At 42.5% G+C, this 21,964-nt stretch overlaps 3 protein-coding genes across 15 annotated transcripts in view; 2 read left to right on the top strand and 1 right to left on the bottom strand.

Annotated features, from left to right (window-relative positions):
• The window catches only part of ATG13 (autophagy related 13), a 58,547-nt gene extending 57,538 nt beyond the window's left edge, over positions 1-1,009 (bottom strand). For 6 of the 8 annotated variants that reach the window (XM_044259191.1, XM_044259197.1, XM_044259196.1 and 3 more), the window contains exons 1-2: positions 697-1,009; positions 199-315 (exon numbers count right to left, since the gene is read on the bottom strand). The gene's annotated coding sequence lies outside the window, so the exon portion shown is untranslated. The remainder of the gene's footprint in view (positions 1-198; positions 316-696) is intronic. The other 2 variants (XM_044259192.1, XM_044259193.1) reach the window with 2 other exon arrangements.
• Positions 1,010-1,375: 366 nt separating this feature from the next.
• On the top strand, positions 1,376-10,862 carry HARBI1 (harbinger transposase derived 1). 2 transcript variants are annotated; one of them, XM_044259189.1, is made up of 3 exons: positions 1,376-1,460; positions 2,392-3,210; positions 9,564-10,862. In XM_044259189.1, the coding sequence occupies exons 2-3, from the start codon at positions 2,541-2,543 to the stop codon at positions 9,941-9,943; spliced, it is 1,050 nt and encodes a 349-aa protein (XP_044115124.1). In that variant the 5' UTR covers positions 1,376-1,460; positions 2,392-2,540; the 3' UTR covers positions 9,944-10,862. The 2 variants fall into 2 exon arrangements, with proteins under 2 accessions (XP_044115124.1, XP_044115125.1); XM_044259190.1 differs by lacking the exon at positions 1,376-1,460 and adding an exon at positions 2,197-2,275.
• Positions 10,863-17,400: 6,538 nt separating this feature from the next.
• Positions 17,401-21,964, top strand: part of AMBRA1 (autophagy and beclin 1 regulator 1) — a 180,793-nt gene continuing 176,229 nt past the window's right edge. For 2 of the 5 annotated variants that reach the window (XM_044259188.1, XM_044259186.1), the window contains exon 1: positions 17,414-17,638. The gene's annotated coding sequence lies outside the window, so the exon portion shown is untranslated. Of the gene's footprint in view, positions 17,639-17,813; positions 17,841-21,964 lie in introns of those variants that run through there. The other 3 variants (XM_044259183.1, XM_044259187.1, XM_044259184.1) reach the window with 3 other exon arrangements.

Below are 21,964 nucleotides of genomic sequence, written 5' to 3'. Positions count from 1 at the left end.
GTGTTTAAGAAATTCTACCATCTTAGCAGATGAGTTTTAAACTAAGTACAATGATCCAGCTCGCCCGCTCTCTCTCTAAATGGAAAATACTAAAAAGTGAAATGCTACGCTCAATTGACAGGGCAAGCTAAGAACTGACCTGAAAGTGAAAACGGACATAAGTTAGTGATGAACCCCAAAAGGTGCTTAGCCACTTACCCAGAGATTTATTAAATGAGAACGGATCGCCGGTTTCCACAAGTCGTTCCACTGCCAGTAAGAAGACAGTCGTGAACCTTGGGGTCCCTTTTTTCACTAGTCAACAGTCACCCTCACCTACACGCGGAGTACATATTTGGCACTCAGCAAGTTTTGTTTTGTTTTGTTTTCTTCCCAACAAATCTTGATTGAATGAAAACCTACCTCACTCATATTGGTACCAACCCCGGAGTTAGGGTCCCACAAATTACCTCCAAAAACCTTACGAGATAACCCAAAGAGCTGAGAAAGTAGAGACGAAAGCTTTGTGGATTTCTGTTAAGACTAGGGGCCATCGACGGGGCCTAAACCAACCCGACTTCCCAAAGAAAGGTCTAGGGGCTGTTCTGGGGCTACTTGGCTTAGTCCTCACAAGGAGGTACCCGTTAGGCCGCAGATCCATTGCCTCCCACCCGGGGGCGCTGAATGTTCTGGGGGTATCCCCACTAAAGTTAGTACCTGCAAAGCTGCGACACAGAGAGTGGCTCGGGGCTCTCATTACGGAGGCCGGGGCCTGGGGCCGGCCAGCTGCGTCTCTTGGATGAGGACTCCTGCGCTCCGGAGCTGCGGGGACAGCAGGGGTCGCAGATAGACACTTCACGCCTCAGGAGGCTCGTGGTTCTTGGGCCCCGGGTGTTTCACTCACAGGACTGCGCGAGTTGTCGCACTCACGTTGATTCGCGTTCTTCAAGAGTGCCCTCACAGCTCTATCGATCACTACTGCCTGAAGCCCAGCAGCCGGTCCCCTCCCGGCGCCGCCATCGTTAGTGTTTGTTTTCATCCGCTCGGATGAAGGCGGGGGGGGAGGAAGAGGGCTATGGGGGAAATACAGCTGCGTAACGTCATCCGCACTTTCGCTACAGGGTGGACTCCTTATTTCATCCCTTTCTTCTTAATTCCCATAAAAGTTGATTTCCTTTCCATGTAAATCTTTCTCACTAACTTTTCCAAGTGCCTCAGAAGGAAAGAACGGCGTAAAGGCGGGGGGCGGAGGGTCTTTGAAAGAGTGAAAACTTTTGGGTTAACTGTGGAATGTGCGCCGTCGAACCTCACGCTGCCGCAGAAGCGGCTGTGAGGACGCGGCGTGGGGAGACCGCTGACGCGAGGGGGCGGTGCCTATGGTGAGCGGCGTGGCGACCAGTCCGAGGCCGCTGGTTCCAGTGCAGGGCCGGACCGGCTGGGTGGGTGGGAAGTGCTGCCAGTAACGCCGCAGCCTCGGAGAGGTGGGTGACGGGCCTTCGCTGACTTTGAGTGGCCGGCGCAATCAGATTTCTAAGTATCTTTTCTAAGGCACGTTTTATAAGTGGCGGAGTCGCCTCCCAGCTCTAACTCATCTAGCCTCTTTTGCGCTTTTTTTCTAACCTCTCTGGGCTTTCGTGCTTCCTGGTCCTCAGCCTCACGATTTGGATTTTGTGGGGAGAAGGCATGGCCTGTTGTTCGAGCACACGATCTGTGTCCACCTGGCTGGATTGCGGGCAGTTTTTTGCCCACACCTGTCTTGCTAGACTGGTTTGAGCACCCCACACGTCCCTCTCGTACTTACCCCGTGGAGCCAAAAGGTTTGGGTAATGAAACCAGGCGTGACTAATTCCTGACTTAAGTTAAGACTTAAGTCAGCCAGTTTGTGGCCTGTGTAGTTAAGTGCAGACCTCTTCTACTTTATGAATAATTACGCTATCGCCTCCATTAATCTTTTTTTAAGATGTTATTTTTAAGTAATCTCTACATCCAACATGGAGCTGGAAGTTAAAACCCAGAGATGAAGAGACCCTCCACTTGGTTCTAAGCCAGCCAGGTGCCCCTCCTCCATTAATCTTGTGCTCTTGGGGTTCAAATGTCAAGCATTAAGTGAGCCATCAAAATCATCCCACATTTTCTTTTCCTTCCTTCTTTTCTTCCTTCCTTCCTTCCTTCCTTCCTTCAAACTGTAGGGTCGAGGGAGCTGCTCTGCTACATACAAAACAACTCCCATTATCTTTCAAACCACGCGAGCCTATTGTGCAGCCCTGTGTTAGTGGAGCAAAACCCAGATTTACAGGTATAGCACCTTTTGCCTGGACAGATTGAAGTTTGAGAAAAGGAGCTGTTGTAGCCTTTGAATCACTTCAAAGTCTTTGGTCGGTTTCTAATGCTTTTTTCTTTTAACCTTTACAGAGAGAAGATTACAAATGCCAGAGCCATTTAACTGTTGGTTAACTGCTGAATTCTGACACTTCTTTAAATACCTTCTTGCACCAACATCTTCACTGAGAGGAATTCAGGAAAAGTAGCAGAGGGAAGGAGAAATCACATTTACATGTACCATGGCTATACCAATAACAGTACTTGACTGTGATCTCTTGCTCTATGGCCGAGGTCACCGGACATTGGACCGCTTTAAGCTGGATGACGTGACTGATGAATACTTGATGTCCATGTATGGGTTTCCTCGACAGTTCATTTATTACTTGGTGGAGCTCTTGGGGGCAAGTCTTTCTAGACCTACTCAGAGATCCAGAGCTATTAGCCCAGAGACACAGATCCTTGCAGCACTGGGCTTCTATACTTCAGGTTCCTTCCAGACTCGGATGGGAGATGCTATTGGAATCAGTCAGGCATCTATGAGTCGCTGTGTTGCCAATGTCACCGAAGCACTTGTGGAAAGAGCCACACAGTTCATTCGCTTTCCAGCAGATGAAGCCTCCGTGCAGGCTCTAAAGGATGAATTCTATGGGTTGGCCGGGATGCCAGGGGTTATAGGGGTGGTTGACTGTATCCATGTGGCAATCAAGGCACCGAATGCTGAAGACCTTTCCTATGTGAACCGCAAAGGACTGCATTCTTTAAACTGCCTGATGGTGTGTGACATTAGAGGGGCACTAATGACTGTGGAGACCAACCGGCCAGGCAGCCTCCAGGACTATGCTGTGCTGCAGCAGTCTTCCCTCAGTAGTCATTTCGAAGCTGGAGTACACAAAGATAGCTGGCTGCTTGGTAAGTTTTCAGGTGCACACGCTTCATTTTGTAGCCACAGAAAAATGATGTAACAGAGCAGAATGAAATTTGAGAATCTATGGACCTGAGTCTCAGTCTTGTTCTTTTTTTTTTTTTTTCCTGTTCTTTTTTTTTAATGGGACCTCAGGTGAGAACTCTCTGAGTCGTCGTCTTCTTCTTCTTCCTTTTTTTTTTTTTTAAAGGTTTTATTTATTTATTTGACAGACAGAGATCACAAGTAGGCAGAGAGGCAGGCAGAGAGAGAGGAGGAAGCAGGCTCCCTGCTGAGCAGAGAGCCCAATTCGATGCGGGGGCTCCTTCCCAGGACCCTGGGATCATGACCTGAGCCGAAGGCAGAGGCTTTAATCCACTGAGCCACCCAGGCGCCCCTCTCTGAGTCTTAATTAAAAAAAAAAAAAAAAAAAAAAAAAAAACACTTAAAGGACATTTTATTAAAGTTTAAAAAGACAATACTTGGTCCAGAGCCTCACTTCTAAGGATTTATCTTGAGACGTATGGTCATAAGTAGGGACACTGGTGATGGGAAATAAAGTTAAACTGCAGCAGTGTTTTGTAGTTGGAAACAGGAGCAACAACAACCCTACAAAAACATTCCCCTTTAATATAGCTGAAGTTCTTAATAAGGACAGATGTGGTTAAATATAATAGATCTCTTCAACTGAGCCTTAATTTTTATCGTGTAAAATGTTAAAAATAATGCCAACAGGGCGCCTGGGTGACTCAGTGGGTTAAAGCCTCTGCCTTCAGCTCAGGTCATGATCTCAGGGTCCTGGGATCAAGCCTCACATCAGGCTCTCTGCTCAGCGGGAAGTCTGCTCTCCCCAAGCACCGCTCCCCAAGCACCGCCCCCCACGCCCCGCCTGCTGCTCTGCCTACTTGTGATCTCTCTCTCCGTTTAATAAATAAATAAAATCTCTGGGGAGCCTGGGTGGCTCAATGGGTTAAAGCCTCTGCCTTCGGCTCAGGTCATGATCTCAGGGTCCTGGGATCGAGCCCCACATTGGGCTCTCTGCTCAGCAGGAAGCCTGCTTCCTCCTCTCTCTCTGTCTGCCTCTCTGCTTGTGATTTCTGTCTGTCAAATAAATAAATAAAATCTTTAAAATAAATAAATAAAATCTTTATTAAAAAAACAATAATGCCAACAGCAGTAATATCTATTGGTAGGACTAGGTGATATATGTGAGAGTTCATTATAGAGTATTGTACAAAAAAAAGACTTTGTCATCAGTTACTGTTATTATGATATCTATATGAAAATGATAGCAGGGGCACCTGGGTGGCTCAGTTGGTTAAGCATCTGCATTCGGCTGAGGTCATGATCCTGGGGTCCTGGGATTGAGCCCCAAGTCAAGTTGGACTCCCTACTTAGCAGGGAGTTTGCTTCTTACTCTCCCCACTGACCCCGCCCTGCTTGTGCTCCCTCTGTTCTAGCTTGCTGTCTCTCAGATAAATGAAATCTTAAAAAAAAAAAGAATGATAGCGGACAGTGCACTAACACAGTTCTAATGGGAGCTCACTTGACAGATCTGCCCAAGTGCCATTGGGAATCCTGACTTAGTGAGATAAGTAGGACAAGAACCCATTCAAAATGGAGCAATGCAAACTGGGGTGACTGCATAGCTGGGAGAAGTATAGTTGGGTAACAGTGATAATATCCTTAATCTTGGCAGCTTGGTTCTCTGTGTGTGTTTGTTTGTTCTAAAGCTGACTATTATGTAAGCAACAGAACAAAGGTTATCTTCTATACAACATGTTGTGTGAGAGATGAAAAGAAACATGAAGGATTGGAAGACCTCTCTTTCAAACCAGGGATCATATCTGCACTGTGTGTCCTCATAACAGTATTTAACATGCAGTAGACACTCAGAAATTATTCCTTTTTAATATTCTTTGTTTCTCCCGTGTTCCAGGTGGGAAGAGACTGCTGTCACAATGATGTAGAGCTGCCAGGGTACTATGTGTGATGTCTTGGAACTCAGTGGTTTTCTTGAGTTGTTCCTTCTATCTTCTGTTATTAGTGTACCCCCTTCTCTTTATCCCTCTGGACCTTTTTCTTAATCCTACCTTGTGTGGGAGCTCCTGGGCATCTCAGTTAGGCCATCTGTCTTCAGCTCAGGGTCCTGATTCCAGGATCTTAAAAAAAAAAAAATCCTACCTTGTGCCTTTTTTGAACTTTCAAATTTCTTTTTTTTTTTTTAAAGATTATTTACTTATTTATTTGAAAGAGAACGCAAGCGAGAGAGAACACAAGCAAGAGCACAAGGAGGAGCAGAGGGAGAGGGAGAAGCAGACTTCCTGCTGAGCAGGGATCTGTCCCTGCCACCCCCCACATCATGACCTGAGCCGAAACCAAGAGTCAGACACTTAACTGACTGAACCACCAAGCTCATTTCTTATGGAAAATGACTTTGGTACCTTACTATAAAGCCAACTAAAACATGCTGAGCACTCAGAACTTGTCAGGCAATGTCGTAAGCAGTTTGCATTGGGTTGTCTCACTTAATTGTTATAAAAACCATTGAAAAGTTAAATACTGATATCAACATTTTTATGGAGGAGGAAATTAAGGCACAGAATATCTAAGTCACTTGTGGTTAACTTTTGTTAATTTTTTTAAAAGATTACTTATTTAATTTATTTGTTCGACAGGGAGAGAGCCCACAGATAGGCAGAGGGAGAGGGAGAAGCAGAGAGCCCGATGCAGGGCTTGATCCCAGGACCCTGGCTGGGATCATGACCTGAGCCAAAGGCAGATGCTTAACTAACAGAGCCACACAGATGCCAATTGTGGTTAACTTTTAGAACTAGGTCACATGAAGAATTAAGTCTGTTTGGCAAATAGTCCCTCTGTTAAGGACTTCAAGGTCATGTAGGAATTACTTACTCTGTTTTCCTTCACACGTTGGGACCCCAGATTCAGTTGGAAATATGGCTTTAGTTTTTTGAGTTTTTTTACAGGACATAATTGGAAATAAGAGAAAACTCTTGACAATTTTTTTTTTTTTTAAGGTAGGCTCTACGCCCTATTTAGAACTTGAACTCATGACAAGATCAAGAGTCACATACTCTACTGACTGAGCCAGCCAGGCACCCCAACTCTGATAAATTTTTATTACTTTTCTGATTACCCTTTTTACAGGAAGGGTGGAAGTGAGAGAGATGGATATGGTAACAACATTTAACAAATATTTATTAAGGCCAATTTTGGTATCAGGCTATATGCTAGGCACTAGGGAGGGGAAAAGTATACCCATGTGGAAATTGATTAGTACAACTAGCAGTTCTAGCATATATTCCCTTGCAAATCCTTCATTATCTCTATCAGGAAAACTAGTTTGAAGACCCCTGAACTTGTAAGGGTTTCACACATTTTCCAGATCAAGAGAATCATCTGGGAAATTTATTAAAAATATACATCACTGGGCCCCACTTTAAACTTTGGGAATGAGAATCGTCAAGGAAAGAATCTAGATATCCATTTTTAACAGGTGCCTCAAGTGATTCATACAAATAGATAAGTTTGGAAAACACTGGTATCTAAAGGATGTGTTGGATAATAGGGTAATATTTTAGGGGAAGACTGGCAGGATTATGAGGATAACAAGATGTTAAAAAAGTTAAGATGGCTGATCGTATCTTAACACCATCAGATTTGTGAAATGGTTCTAAATTTGCCAAATGTAGAATTGACTATAATTCCCTTTGTTTTTTTTTTTTAGGTTTATGTTTTGTTTTTATTATGAAATCATTTTGATAAAGTTCACAACCAAGAACAATATTATGTTACTTAGATACAATATAAACAAATGCAGAGAAATGACAAACATAAAATTCAGAATAGTGTTTCTATCAAAGGAGGGATATATAGGAGCCTCTGAATTTTTTTTTAGCATATTTTTACCATGGTGTCATCCCTTCATCTCCTCATTCTCATCTGTCCCTTCAGAATTGCATTACCTTATTCCTCTTCTTTAAATGTACCTGCTCCTACAAAGAATCCAGCCTGAGTTCTTATTTCTTCAGCTCTTGCTCTGGTCTTGTTAAGCAGCTTTGGGTAAGATCTGCCAGAATGTCTTGTGGATGACTGATCGTGTAAGCAGTTGTAATCTGTTTAGCAGTTCTGATCCTAATCCCCTCCTGAGTGTCTGTTTTCCAGTGGTGCTTGGATTATAATCAGTTAATGACCATGGGGCATGTTATAAAAGGTCTGCATTAACTAGCTTATCCTTTATGTCTCCCCAGTTAAGGCTCATACTGTTCCATAGAGAAATGTTCAACTAATACCATTTAGTATATCTGTCCTTTGGCATTCACCGTAAATGTTTGTCTTACTCTCTTATAGCATTACACCATTGTTTTTGTGACTCTTGAGTCTGACATTAGCATTTAGTGACTAGCTCCTTCTGCCTCCTTTGCGTGGCATATCACAGGATGGCTACTGATATTTTGATTTTCTCATTGGTAGAATTAGTTCAATAATATCCTACCTGGCAGGGTTGGGATTGGATAATAAGAGATAATACATTCAAAGTGCCTAGATCAATGCCTGCTACATAGTAGGTATTTAATGAGTCACTGATATCATTTTCATTATTATTTACAGCATCAGTTTCTTAAATTTAGTATTTAGTAGGTGTGAGTTCAAGTAAAATAGGTCTTACTTGGGGGGAAAGTCAACTAAATGTAAAAATTGAAAATATCGTGAGACTTATTAAATATTTAACAACATTCCAGTACGTACAATTAATACAATGTTATATGTCAATTACGTATACGTAAAAACATAAATTTTTTTTTTTTTTTTTTAGATTTTGTTATTTATTTGACAGACAGAGATCACAAGTAGCCAGAGAGGCAGGCAGAGAGAGAGGAGGAAGCAGGCTCCCCGCTGAGCAGAGTGTCCGATGCTGGGCTTGATCCCAGGACCTGGGGATCATGACCTGAACCGAAGGCAGAAGCTTTAACCCACTGAGCCACCCAGGTGTCCCCATAAAAATTTTTTTTAATAAAGTTGATCCAGTACTTAAAAAATGTAAGCTCCTGAAAGAAAGGAGTCCTGTGTGTTTTGGAACAGGGCCTAGACTCTGAACAATCCATAACTATTTACCAAAACTGATAGTGAGTCAGGAACACAGCCATTGTGCAAGTTAGTACTCCCAGAGCCTCTTTGTCTCAGATTTCTAAGGGGTTGTGCCTCTGTGTGAGACCTTTCATCTGTCAGCTGTAGTGAGTCAGGACAATTAAGCACCACAGAAACATTGTACTGTTGTAACAGGACATTGCATCCCAGTCTTGAGCGTCATTTTGTTCTTAGCACTGCCAGAGATCATTTGACAAGGAAGTCACCTTAGGAAAATGCCTCTGTATATTATTTTAATTGACTTCTGATTTGATTTCCTTATCACTGTTACTATTTGTATCATTATATGTATGCTTTCCTTGTTAAAGTGAAATTATACCAGTCCCTCTGTTACAAAGGCATTGTTCTAGTGATTGTAATATCTAGGAACACCTGAGTTCTGATCTGTGCCACAGGCACTGGGACTTTTATCTTACTGTTCTTAGTACGGGGAGAATGAATGATTGTTTTCCATGAAATACTCTGAAATCCCGAGGTAGTGCTTTCCGGATCTGACTCTTTAATGGTAAAGTTAGAAATTTTCCTCACAAGGGTTTTGAGCTCTCCTGGCTGAATTCTCTTTTTTCTCACTTGCACTTTTTCTCTTTGGAGATTTTGAAGATTGGCTTGCTATATGATAGTTCTTACTAACCTTTTATTAAAGAACAGTATCTCTGAGTTCAGAAAATCCGGGAATTTCATTTCCTTAAGTGCCTTCACGTCCTCCCCACATTTTCTCAGGCTTGGCTCCCCCAATCCCCTTTTATTTATTTGTTTGTTTGTTTTTAAAGATCTTATTTATTTATTTATTTATTTGACAGAGAGAGAGAGCGAGAACAAGTAGGGGGAGCTGCAGAGGGAGAAGGGAGAAGCAGGCTCAAGCCCAGGGCCCTGGGATCATGTCCTGAGCCGAAGGCAGCCGGTTAATTGACCCAGCCACCAAAGCACCCCGCCTTTTCTTTTTTAAGCTATCAGCCTTTTTTCTCTGTTGGTTTTAACAAGGACATTTCCAGCCAAGACCTCTGTCTTCCTTCTCGTGATCCTGGCATGCCTTCTTTTTACCATATCATTTCCCTCTTGGTTTTTCTGGGGCACAGTGCCTCCAGAGTCTTTTGCATTTTCTTATCCATTCTGTGTATATGTTCCTGGATTTTCATTTCTGTTTGTATTCCAGTTAGAATGATTTACGATTTCTTTGGACCTTCCCTCACAGGTGACAGTTCCTTCTCTCTGCGTACTTGGCTCATGACCCCCCTTCACATTCCTGAAACCCCAGCTGAATATCGCTATAATATGGCCCATTCTGCAACTCACAGTGTGATTGAGAAGACTTTCCGAACCCTCTGCTCCCGATTTCGCTGCCTGGATGGATCCAAGGGAGCGCTGCAGTACTCACCAGAGAAGTCCAGCCACATTATCTTGGCTTGTTGTGTCCTCCACAACATCTCCCTGGAGCATGGGATGGATGTTTGGTCCTCTCCAATGACAGGACCCATGGAACAGCCCCCTGAAGAAGAGTATGAACACATGGAGTCCTTGGACCTGGAGGCTGATAGAATCCGTCAGGAGCTGATGCTCACTCATTTTAGCTAATGTGAGAGGTGGAGGGGAGGGAAATTTCCCAGAAGGAGTTGTGACAAACTTTCTGCCTCACCACCCCCTGCAGAGTTCCATCATCTAGCATGATTGCGTATGTGGACACTTGTCACAAATTGACATTTAATCTTTGTGTTTTAGAAGGGTTATGGCTGTGCCAGAATATCCTGACTCATTTGCAAATACATTAGCTAAACCAAAACCAAGCCAATAGTTCCCTGCTACCCACTCAACTCCAGGTTGAGTGATTGAAAATTCACTAGCAGCAGACATTTATGATTTTGCCTACAAAATCAAAGCAAAGGGGAAAATGGCAGTCAGCCAGAATGTTTTTTATTTAATTGTCTAGAGATTTCAAATGAAAACAATATTCGTTTGCCCTAAATTACTGGATGGGATTTTAGCTTTCCTACTTTGCTGCCTGTATAGGCATCATCTGAGGCAAGTGTAAAGCGCAAATTTAAGTTAGGGAATGGTCTTCTGACAAAAGTGGCTACTAATCTTGAGTTTTCAGCTTTGTGTTTTTAAGAGGATGTTAGGTACAGCCTGAAGCCTCCATCTCTAGTCTTTCTGCAGTAGTTGGACTGTGACTTGGACCTGGTTTCGAGGGAAAACATCTGGACTCCAATGTCCTCTTTCCAAACCAGAGAAGGAATTAGAGGCTAAATTGGTTTAAGAACCCAATCAGCTTAAAGAAGCCAAGTAATGTAGATAAAATAGCAAGCTTACACTTTACAGATCTAAAAACCCGACAGATTGATGGGCAGAGGAGACTCACCCAGGTTTTGACAGTGCACATCTAAACAGATCACATTTCTTAACGCCCATGATGTTAGAATGTCTGTTTGGCCATTCTGCTTTGAATTTCCTTGAGTAGAAGGAAGACTTAGGGAATAAAGAAGGCATTGTGAAAGCAGTAAAAAAGACGTAATTTCTTGGTGTGAAATGAATTTTGGTGCTAGACCTACTTGAATATCTTGTGTGCAAAGTGATGGACAGAATTTCCCGGAAAATAAATAATCCTCTATCAAGTCTTATTCTAAAATTACACTGATATAAAAATAACCTGATTGGAATAATGAATGTGTGAATTAGGTTCACACTTTGGTGCCTTTGCTGGGACAAAAAAGAGACTTTCCTGAGGATTGTCTTGTTCCCAGTTTCTTTTTTTCTTTTTCATCTTTTTTTTTTTTTTTTTAAAGATTTATTTATTTATTTGACACAGAGAGAGGGAGAGAGGGAACACAAGCCTGGGGAATGGGAGAGGAAGAAGCAGGCTTCCCGCCGAACAGGGAGCCCAGTGCAGGGCTCCATCCCGGGACCCTGGGATCACGACCCAAGCCAAAGGCAGACGCTTAACAACTGAGCCAGCCAGGCGCCCCTTGTTCCCAGTTTATCATCAGCTCACCATGTGATACTTCAGAATTGTCCTCTTGGATCATTTCCTACCTGCCTTTGGCAGTGTTAATCTGGTGATTTTCAAAGTAAAGAAATGAACAGCTGATGACAGAAGAAATTTGGAAATAAATTGAGGGTGACTCATCCCCACGATTAAAAACAATTATGGGTTATTATCTGCTGTTTATTTCTACTGCAAATGCTATTTCCCATCATCATCCTACTCTATAAAGAGTGGGTCCATTTGGCAGGACGTTGAGCTCGGCATGTTCAATGACGTCATGGAGATGAGAATGGACCACGGGGAGGTGCCTGGGAGCGTTAATTCTACTCGCTGTGCAACAGAGGTGCCCTTTACATATTTTTCCTTTGTAAAATCTGACCTGTGACCAAGCTTGCTTTGTCTCCCTCATGAGGCAATATTTTAACTTTAAGTCTTTCCAGGTTTCCTGAGATGGGTATTTTTCCCTACAGAGTTTTGGTTCTTTTGTGCATCTCGAATGAGGAAAGGGTGACTGCCATCCGCATATCATGCAAGGTGGAGTGTGAGCTTTGAAAATGCCTGGCATTTTAGCCTTAAAAAAAAAAAAAAAAAACTACCTTAAAGGAAAATTGGGGTTTTTCACAACTCAACTCACTAGATGGTAACATGAAGCCTGAGTGGGAGGGACAGTTTTGGAGAGATTTCAAAAGCAATTTCAAGTCTATTATTTGCACACCAAAGATAATTTCTGAGTGCTGAACCCACTGAATATTGGCTGGCAGTGTTTTTCTCTGGGAGTATTTTATTTCCTAATAATTCCACAGAATAACTGTTCAAATCTATTTCTTTAATCTTTCAGCATGAATTTTTACAGGCCAGGATTTTTTCAGTCCTTAGTTACCATTTCCCCAAAACGATCGAGGGGTGGGATTAGGGTCTGTACTTTCAAATTACTAAGGGTTTGCACCTAAGGGCTTTTTATAAGCGCCTGTGAAGTCTTCTCTTGAGGTCCTTATTGTGGATTTTTAGTATCTCCCTGCTACAGTTTTGGGAAAGAATCAAGGATTATGTCTGTCTTATGTAAGCTTCATCTTCCCAGAGATGATGCCATCTGGTCAGCATAGGAGTTTTCCAGATTTGCCCTTGGATGTTTCAAGACAGCAAAGTCCCAGAATATGCTAAGAGAAAAACCACAATATTGGGTCATCACTGGTTTACCAATTTCAAATTATACGAAATAGAAATCTTAAACACATTCTTTGTTTAAAATGAACTGAACATAGATGGAGCTCCTTTCCTGACCCTTGGACTATAAAGGATATATAGCAAATTAATCTAAGTTTAGACTAATGGGGTCATATAGTGAAGACCTACAGGAGGTGGTGGGGAGAGGAGTAAAATAGAAGGTAGACAGATAACAGACATATGGTGATTGTACCCTGACCTGAAATGATAAATTGAAAACAACTCAGCGACTGAGCTTGGCAATCGCTGTTCCTGGCATTAGAGGGGGAATTTAGGAGGAGGACAAGAAAATAAGAAATCAAGGAAACTTAATCGTTGTGCAGGCACATGTCCTCAGGACCTGTATTGCTTTCTAGGTCCAGCCCAAATTTTACAAAGTGGTGAGAATAAGAGATAACAAAAGTAAGAATTAGATGACTCTAAGAATGGCAATGCAGGAAAGAAGGGAAAGTACTAGCTGAATGCTGGGAATACTTCAAAATCAGTTCCCTAATACATCAAATTCACAGGCTTTTTTTTTTTTTTTTTAATGACTACACTCTAAACCCCCTTTGTGATAATCCAATAAGGGTGATGAGATCTCTGGATACTAAAAAGGAGCAAGGAAATTAGACCTTGAAATCATAAGTTAGCACATTAAACAAACAAACAAAGTCCATTTGAAAGGAATCTCCATGTTTGCCCACAAATCATTAAGGATCTATCATTCTCTTGAGATCTTAATCCTTAAATAGAGGGCTGTCTTTATGAAAGGGCTGATTTCTTTGTCGTTCTAGAGTCTTAACATGTTCATACATTTCAATCCAATTGTACCACTGAGTATTTACCCTGTATAAATAATTCCAAAGAAGGAAGCGTCTTCTGTAATTCTACTGTGAATGATTACCTGCTCTTCTGGAATCTCTCCCCTTCCCTGTGCTGCTTCTGTATCTTTACCTTGCTTCTATTTTACTATCCAACCCAAAGTGTGCACATTAACCCACTGTACCATGAGATCAGGCTACAAAAGAACAGAACAGAACTGGAACAGCAAAACCTACAACTGGCTCATCATTTTGGCTGCTCAAGGCCCAATTCCTCTTCCTGGAATTCCTAATAAGATGACGCACGGGGCTGCTACAGAGTTCAGGGCCAATTTCTACCATGCAGAGTGTAGTAGATGTTGTTTAGAGCCCAGAGCCAATATAAGGAAAAATTTTCTCCCCTTCTCTCCTTTTCTCTCCTTTCACTCTTTATCCCAGGCAATTCCCCCCATGTCTACATGTCCCAATCCTCTTTTCCTGGCTTAGTCTTTACAAGTTCCTCCCATGTGATTGGCAGTGGCTTAAGTCCATTCTTAGGGGGACCAGCTGTCCTGGTTTGCCCAGAGCTATTGCAGTGTTAGCATTGAAAGTTCTTTGTCCTGGGAAACCCCTAGTCCTCAGCAAACTGGGACAGATGGTCACCCTACTTCAGGGGATGCATCATCCTACCTTCAAGGGGGTGGCTCCCCCAGGGGAATCCAATCAGAATCCAATAATCAGTAATCAATATAAGAATGAATTGTTGAGAGGAAAAAAAAAAGAATGAATCCTTAAGGGGCGCCTGGGTGGGCTCAGTTGGTTAAGCCTTGGGCTCAGGTCGTGATCCCAGGGTCCTGGGATGGAGCCCCACATCAGGTTTGATGTTTAGATGTTTCAAGACAGCAAAGTCCCAGGATATGTTAAGAGAAAACCACAATATTGGGTCATTGCCAGTGTACCAATTTCAAACCATACAAAATAGAGACCTTGTTTCTTAGCTTCTCCCTCTCCTTGCTCGTGCTTTCTCTCTCTCTCTCTCTCTCAAATAAATAAAATTTTAAAAGGATTAATTGTTGAATTGTGACACCAATATGTAAGCATCAGTGATATAACCCAGTATGATCTTTACTCTGCCCACCTGGTTTCTTTCTTTTTAAGTCTTTCTCTAGTGTGAGGAGATTCCTGTAGGTCTGAGGATTTCAATTCTGGATCTCTTATAATCTACTCTTCTGTCCAAATTGACTCCCATAAGAGCAAGCAGTAGTTTACTGTCACACTAAAGCTTAAATCTACACTTGTAAAGAAACAGTTCTCTAGAGAAATCTATCTATAGAGATGCAACTCTGCCTGCAGAATAAGCCATCTTTCCCATGGTTTCACAGAGCACTTAAGCACAAGCAGGGGGAATGGGAGAGGAAGAGGAAATAAGCAGGCTCCCTGCTGAGTAGGGAGCCCAGTGCAGGGCTTGATCCCAGGATCACTTAACCCACTGAGCCACCCAGGTGCCCCTGATTTATATTTGCATAAACTTCCAGTCTTTTTTCCCAAAATAAAAGTCTCTGATTTTTGAAAGACTGAAAATTTCTTGTAGCCTTGAAATTAGTTTCTTTAGTTTTTCTCACTGAAATCAAGCTTTCAAAATGATGTTGTTATTTGGGTCAAGTTTGAATTAGGGCTGTAGCTTTAGATCCTTATGCCCCACAAGCCTTTCTAAGAAGGAAGCTTCTCTAAAACATGTATTCTGGGAATAGAAACTCAGCCCCGGGTGACAGCAAAGGAAAGTCTATTTGCTGCTTCTCATCTGGCTTCAGGAATGTGGCAGAGACTACTTATTTAGTCGGCACTTAGTATTCTTTGGCCCCTGACTTTGCGAACTGCCCAGGATAAACACTAATTCCCAGTTATGTGTGGCTATGTGACTAAATTCTGGCCAGTGGAATATAAGTGGGAATGTCCTGTGCTATTTTCAAGATACGCCTTTATGGTGGGAGACATGCCTTTCTCCTTTCAGCTTCCTGCTGGTTGGAATGTTGACCTGGTGGCTAGAGCTTGTACAGCTGTCTTGGACCTGAGATGAAAGCCACTTGTTGAAGATGTCAGAGCAACAAGATGGAAGCCTGGTCCCCGACAACAAATGGCCACACCTTATCCTAGGCTGTGCATTTCTGGATTTTTTTTTTTTATGTGACAGAGAAATAAATCTCAACCTCACTTCCTACCTTATTCTTTTTATGTGCAATAGGTCTTAATCATCAATAAAAAGGTTACACCTGCCTCTTTCCAATAGCAATACCTATTACACAGAAAACGTTTGGAAGCAAAATGCATTTGCAACAATGGGAAGCAAGGTCAGTATATCCTCTCAATGGAATATTGTGCAGTTGTTAAAAATAACTGTTAAAGATTTAATAGGGAAATGATATAATGCAAAATAATAACAATGTTGTATCTGCTTAAACTTTAAAACATCACATAGGATATTTTCAATGGGAACAAGAACAAATTAAAACTTTGTGTTTTGGAAGCATATTATTAAATTCTTTCTTTTTAAAAACTTTTGTAAATTTTCTATGATGTTTACTCATTTTTAATTCCCTTCAAATGACAGTAAACGACAAAAGCACAGTGTTTTGTCCTCAAATTATGGCTGCTGGTTTTATCCTGTATTATATGTATGAGTTGTCCCTAGATATTGTTACAGACTTAAAGAAGGTGATTTTTAAGAAATTACAATAAATCGTAAGTAAAGCTAATGTTGTAAAGATGTGATTTTTTACAAAGATTTTACTTATTTGACAGAGAGAAAGAGAGAGCCAAGCATGGGAGCGGCAGACGGAGAGGGAGAAGCAGGCTCCCGCTGAGCAGGGAACCCGTTTTGGGGCTCTATCCCTGGGCTCTATCCTAGGACCCTGGGATCATGACCTGAGCCAAAGGCAGGCGCTTAACTGACTGAGTCACCCAGGTGCCCCAAAGATGAGGTCTTTCACTTTGATTAGATTATGTGCTCCTTAAGGGCTGGGACTATCTTACTTCTTTTTCATACCTTTACTGTCCAAGTCTCCTCTCTCCCTCCTTAGGAGGGGGTAGGGTGGACTGTATTGTTGCCCACACTTGGTAACCCATAAAAGGAGTGATCTATGTGATTTATTGAATTGACCTAGGTTGCATAGATTAATCCACATTTGTGCTGAGCATATTAGTTTGTCTACTAAGAGACTTCAGAAGGCGGGTGAGGATGAAAATGTCAACGTTGTCAGGTTCTGACCCAAGAATTTTTTTTCCAATATTTTATTTATTGATTTGACAGAGAGAGAGAGAGAGAGATCACAAGTAGGCAGAGAGGCAGGCAGAGAGAGAGAGAGAAAAGGAAGCAGGCTCCCTGCTTCAGAGAGCCCCATGTGGGGATCAAACCCAGGACCCTGGGATCATGACCTGAGTGGAAGGCGGAGGCTTTAACCCACTGAGTCACCCAGGCGCCCCAAGAATTTTTATCATTATGTAAAAAGCACACCTGTGGTCCCAGGCCTTTGGAATAAAATTAAAAAGCATGTGTGTATTTTTTTTTTTTACTGCCTTAGGTTCTCTGCCTACAAACCCCTGAAATTTTCCCAGCTACTCTTTGCTATGCTTTGCCCAAGTGGAGCTTTAACAGCGATTACTCACTTTGTTTCTCAGTCTGGATTCTCTCTCACTATCTCTTTCTGCCTCTGTCATGTATATGTATATTTATTTTAATTTACCTCACTGTCCGTGAGGAAACTAAGAGTCACACTTGCTCAGTTAGGAGTCCATAACGTAGTCGCTGAACTGCCAAGTATTATTGTGCTATGACTTGATCTTCAACAGCCAAGAAAAACTTCGGTGCTCTAAACAATTTAGCTGGCAACCAACACAGAAAATGGCAGAAGCACCGGCTACTTTACTCCATGGTTTATGATCTGGGTTTGTTTATTCATGCCTTAAACAGGAGTCGGACCTTGAGTCGGAGCTGATCTGTTTTTCGGCGCTCGACTGGACTTCCTTGAACGACTGCTTGGGCACTCTTCCTATGATGTCTGGGGCGTTCGTGTATTCGGTGATCTTTTGCGCCGTCTTCTTGCTTGATGTCTCCTGAGCGGTGGCGGCGCCGGGTCGAAGGCTGACTTAACCGCGAGGCCCCTCGCTCAGGCTGCTTTCTCCCGCTGGTCGGTAGAGCGGACCCCTTGCTTCCTGCCTGCCTCTTTTTCCTGTCGGTGGCTGAGTCTCCTCGCTGGACTGCAGACGGAGCCCCCGCCCGTCTTGCAGGTAGGCCCGGGAGGAGCCTGGGAGGCCCGGCCCGGCATCCTTCCGCCGGCGGGTTGAGAAGACCTTGGCGCCGGCGGGTGGGCGGGCGGGTCGGCCGCAGAGACACGGCCGGAGGAGGAGCTACCCGTTTGCGTTCGGGGGCGCGGTCCGAGAGGCGGCGGGGAACTGAGGGAGAGATGCTGGGGCTGCTCTGCGCTGTTCGGTAGGGAGGGGGTGTTGGGTCTTGGGCGTGTGTTGGCACCCCTAGTCTGGGGGGAAAATCGCTTTCTTGGAACAGATAGAGCTTTACGCGCTTTGACCCTCCGTTTCTCCTCCCGCCTTCCCACCCCCAAGGCTCCGGGAGTCATGACTCAATTGCGCTGGGGACCCCCTCTGAGTCCGGCCTTTGAAGGGACCTTTGAATAGGTGGAGGCAAGTGCAACATGGCCCCCTGGTTACTCTGAGCGAAGTGTCATGTTCTTGCTTTTTTGGGGTAGGGAAACTGAGACTGAGCTCTGGTACTTGACTTTTCCCCATGTCCCCAGCAGATCTTTAAATGCACCTTAAGTCTACTTTTTGTCATTTACAAGTTCGCTTTTTGTTGTTGTTGTTTTTCTGTTTACCTATCCCTTTATGCACACAGTGACTTGTCGTTCCTGATCCTTACTACCTAGGTAATCAGATTCTGTCACTGGTACTTCATAAGTAAAGAGAGCATGCTGGTTTTGCGTGTCAAAGTCTGCATCATTTTCGTGAGAATAGCAATGACAGTTTTGTTTCTTGATAGAAAATTTCGTTTGCTGTCCAGTTTGCTTTCTGGTTGATACTTATTTCTTCTTCCCCTCAGCTTATTCTCAGTGAAAGTCTTCCAACTATGGTGTTAAGTGGTTAATGTCCGACAGGATGGTCAAGATTTTGAAATCAGATATTTGTCTTGAGAGTTTGCTTTCTAGGAAGAATCCAGAAGAAACCCAAGGAGTTGCCTTTGGAACAGTTTTGTTATATTTGATTAGTGGTTTAGTTATGCATATACTAGAGTTAAACAGGTTGTGTGTAAGAATCATTCAAATTTTGATATATTTAAATAGAAAGTTAAAATTCCAGCAGCTCCATTGTGTTTTCCTTTTCTCCCCTAACTTGGAAACTTTGGGGACTAAGTGTTCTTATTCATTTTATTTTCATTGGATTCAGTGTCTCCATCCTAATTTGTGTAGCTTCTTTGTTGAAAAAAAAAATTCAGACTAGAGGTCATTCTAGGTTGAATAAGTATTTCCATAGTATGTAGAATCAGTAGGACAGTGGTTTTAAGAGAAAACAGACTAAATTTCTAGTTCTTAGGTGGAAACTAGACAAGTCTATTTTTTTAAAAACAATTTTAGAATTCTGATGAGTTTTGGAAAGATTATTGTTCCTCTTTTTTTTTTTTTTTTTGAGGTCAGCAGTATTTAAATGTAGGTCCCTTGATTTTGAGTGATTTCCTAGATACCTCAGTATCTAGGACCTCAGTACTTCCAGAAAGGGTTTAATGAAGAGCCACCAGACTGTGGCGAGTCTACATTGGGAAGTTAGACTAAGAATGTGTGCTCTCTGGAAAAGTTTTTGTGGTAGGAGAGAAATTTATAACAGAAGAAAGAATTTAGAGAAGGAAGTGACATTGTCTCCTGGGGATTGATTCTGCCTAGAATTTATAGTTAGTGTCGTATTGCAGCAGCTCCTAATTAATGCTAAATAATAGATGGAGTTTGCTATGAGTGTCACAAAAAAATGTTAGGAACATTTTGTTATGTTTCTGTAGGAAATAATTAGCAGAGGTTTAAGCTGGATTGAAGAAGACAAGAAATTTGGTTGTGGTGCTGGTGGTAGAGTTACAGGGATAGAGCTGCTGCTGCTTCTTTTTTTTTTTTTTTTTAAAGATTTTGTTTATTTATTTGACAGACAGAGATCACAAGTAGGCAGAGAGGCAGGCAGAGAGAGAGGGGGAAGCAGGCTCCCCGCCGAGCGGAGAGCCCGATGGGGGGCTTGATCCCAGAACCCCAAGATATGACCCGAGCCGAAGGCAGAGGCTCAACCCACTGAGCCACCCAGGCGCCCCAGGGATAGAGCTTCTGATCAGCTTCTGTCCTGTTTTATGAGGGAAATTCACTCTACTATTTACCTTTTTTGGTTAAATCTTGTGCTATTCTGTCAGTGTCAGATCAGGCTCTCTTCTGGTATTTCTTTTCAGAAATTTATGGGTTCAGAATATGACTTAATTGTTCTGTCTTCTCTTTTAGTGAGAAAGTTCTTGGGGATTATGAAAGACGTGAACTTCTTTGAATAACTTCTAGAACTTATTCCTGGAAGGAGTTTTGTCTGTCTCTTGGAAAAGATTAGTTATATATGTCATTTGAAAACAATTGGTTATTTTTATTTTTTTAAGATTTTATTTATTTATTTGACAGACAGAGATCACAACTAGGCAGAGAGGCAGGCAGAGAGAGAGAGAGAGGGGAAAGCAGGCTCCCTGCCGACGAGAGAGCCAGATGCGGGGCTCCATCCCAGAACCCTGGGATCATGACCTGAGCCGAAGGTAGAGGCTTTAACCCACTGAGCCACCCAGGCGCCCCACAATTGGTTATTTTTATTAACTGTAATAAGTTCTTCTTATACTGTATAATTCTTTTTTTAAAAAAAGATTTTATTTATTTATTTGACATTCAGAGATCACAAGTAGGCAGAGAGGCAGGCAGAGAGAGAGGGGGAAGCAGGCTCCCCGCTGAGCAGAGAGCCTGATGCCGGGCTGAATCCCAGGACCCTGGGATCATGACCTGAGCTGAAGGCAGAGGCTTTAACCCACTGAGCCATCCAGGCGCTCCTATACTGTATAATTCTCAAAATATTTTCAACACATGTTAGGAAACTAATGAAACTTTTATTCTTTTCTTTTCTTTTTTTTTTTCTAAAGATTTTATTTTTTTTAAAAAAATTTTATTTTATTTTTTTTTAAGATTTTATTTTATTTATTTGACAGACAGAGATCACAAGTAGGCAGAGAGGCAGGCAGAGAGAGAGAGAGGAGGAAGCAGGCTCCCCGCTGAGCCTAGAGCCCGATGCGGGGCTCGATCCCAGGACCCTGAGATCATGACCTGAGCCGAAGGCAGCGGCTTAACCCACTGAGCCACTCAGGCACCCCTCTTTTCTTTTTTTTAAAGTAAGTTCCACATCCAATGTGGGGCTTGACTTCATGATCCTCAGATCAAGAATTGCATGTTCTACTGGCTGAGCTAGCCAGGTGCCCCAAAACTTTTATTTTTTGATCATGCCCCTTTCTGCTCTTTATTAATACTGAATCCAAACATTTATGATCTTTAAGGGTCTTCATGAATGTTGATAGTTTTTGTTGCCATCTTATCTCACTAGTCCCGTTTATCCTGCCCCGAGAGGAATTGGAATAAAAGTTTTATTGTTAGCACACTGAGGTCTCTATGTTTTAATTTTTTAAACAAATTTTTAAAAGATTTTATTTATTTATATTTATCAGAGAGAGCAAGCAGGGGCGCACACAAGCAGGGGGGAGCAGTAGGCAGAGGGAGGGCAGGCTCCCTCTTGACCAAGGAGCATGATGTGGGCTCTGTCCCAGGACCCTGGGATCATGATCTGAGCCTAAGGCAGATGCTTAACAGATTAAGCCACCCTGGTATCCATTTTTAAATTTTTAAAAATTTATGTATTTATTTGAGAGAGAGCGCACACTCATGGAGGAGGGGGTCAGAGGGAGAGGAAGAAAATCTCAAGCAGACTCCCCACTGAGTCCACCACATGGATCTTGAACTCACAACCCTGAGACCATGACCTGAGCCAAAACCAAGAGTTGGATGCTCAAACTGACTTAGACATCCAGGCACCCGAGCTCTCTTTTTTTAAATATGTGTCTCGGCCTTGATAGAGTTATCTTGGAATGGGATGGAGGTCTTTTTGTCCAGTGGTTTGGTTTACCAAAAAAAACCAAAACAAAACACAAAACCCTTAAGTTCCTCTGATCATAGTCATTCTTGTTTCTTTCTCTGTTTCTCATAACCCCAGAGAGAACTTTCTGTTTCTTGTCATAATTTCTGTTTGTACAGAATTACTATGATACAACCTGTCCTGTGGTTTGGGGGTAATTTATATTTTATATTTTCAAACCCCTTCTTCCCCCTAATTAATTAGGTCTATTTTTTCCCTTTTTCCAAAGCTAAAATTAGTTATTGACAGATAAAGATTTTATTAATCAGTTATTGTCAGAATGTATTTATGTGCCCAGTAGTATGGCAATCTGCCAGAGTGATGTGGTAAGAAGAAAACAGATTAAGGAATCAGGAGACCTGG

Source organism: Neovison vison, chromosome 7 (assembly GCF_020171115.1).
Source record: "Neovison vison isolate M4711 chromosome 7, ASM_NN_V1, whole genome shotgun sequence".
NCBI classification, from domain to species: Eukaryota; Metazoa; Chordata; class Mammalia; order Carnivora; family Mustelidae; genus Neogale; species Neogale vison.
Note: the sequence above shows the minus strand (reverse complement) of the source record. Positions and strands in the feature narration are given on the sequence as shown.

Coding starts and splice junctions, on each gene's coding strand:
- HARBI1 (XM_044259189.1), top strand. CDS start 2,541: ATGGCTATACCAATAACAGTACTTGACTGTGATCTCTTGCTCTATGGC. Junction 3,211..9,563: donor CAAAGATAGCTGGCTGCTTG/GTAAGTTTTCAG, acceptor CTTCCCTCACAG/GTGACAGTTCCTTCTCTCTG.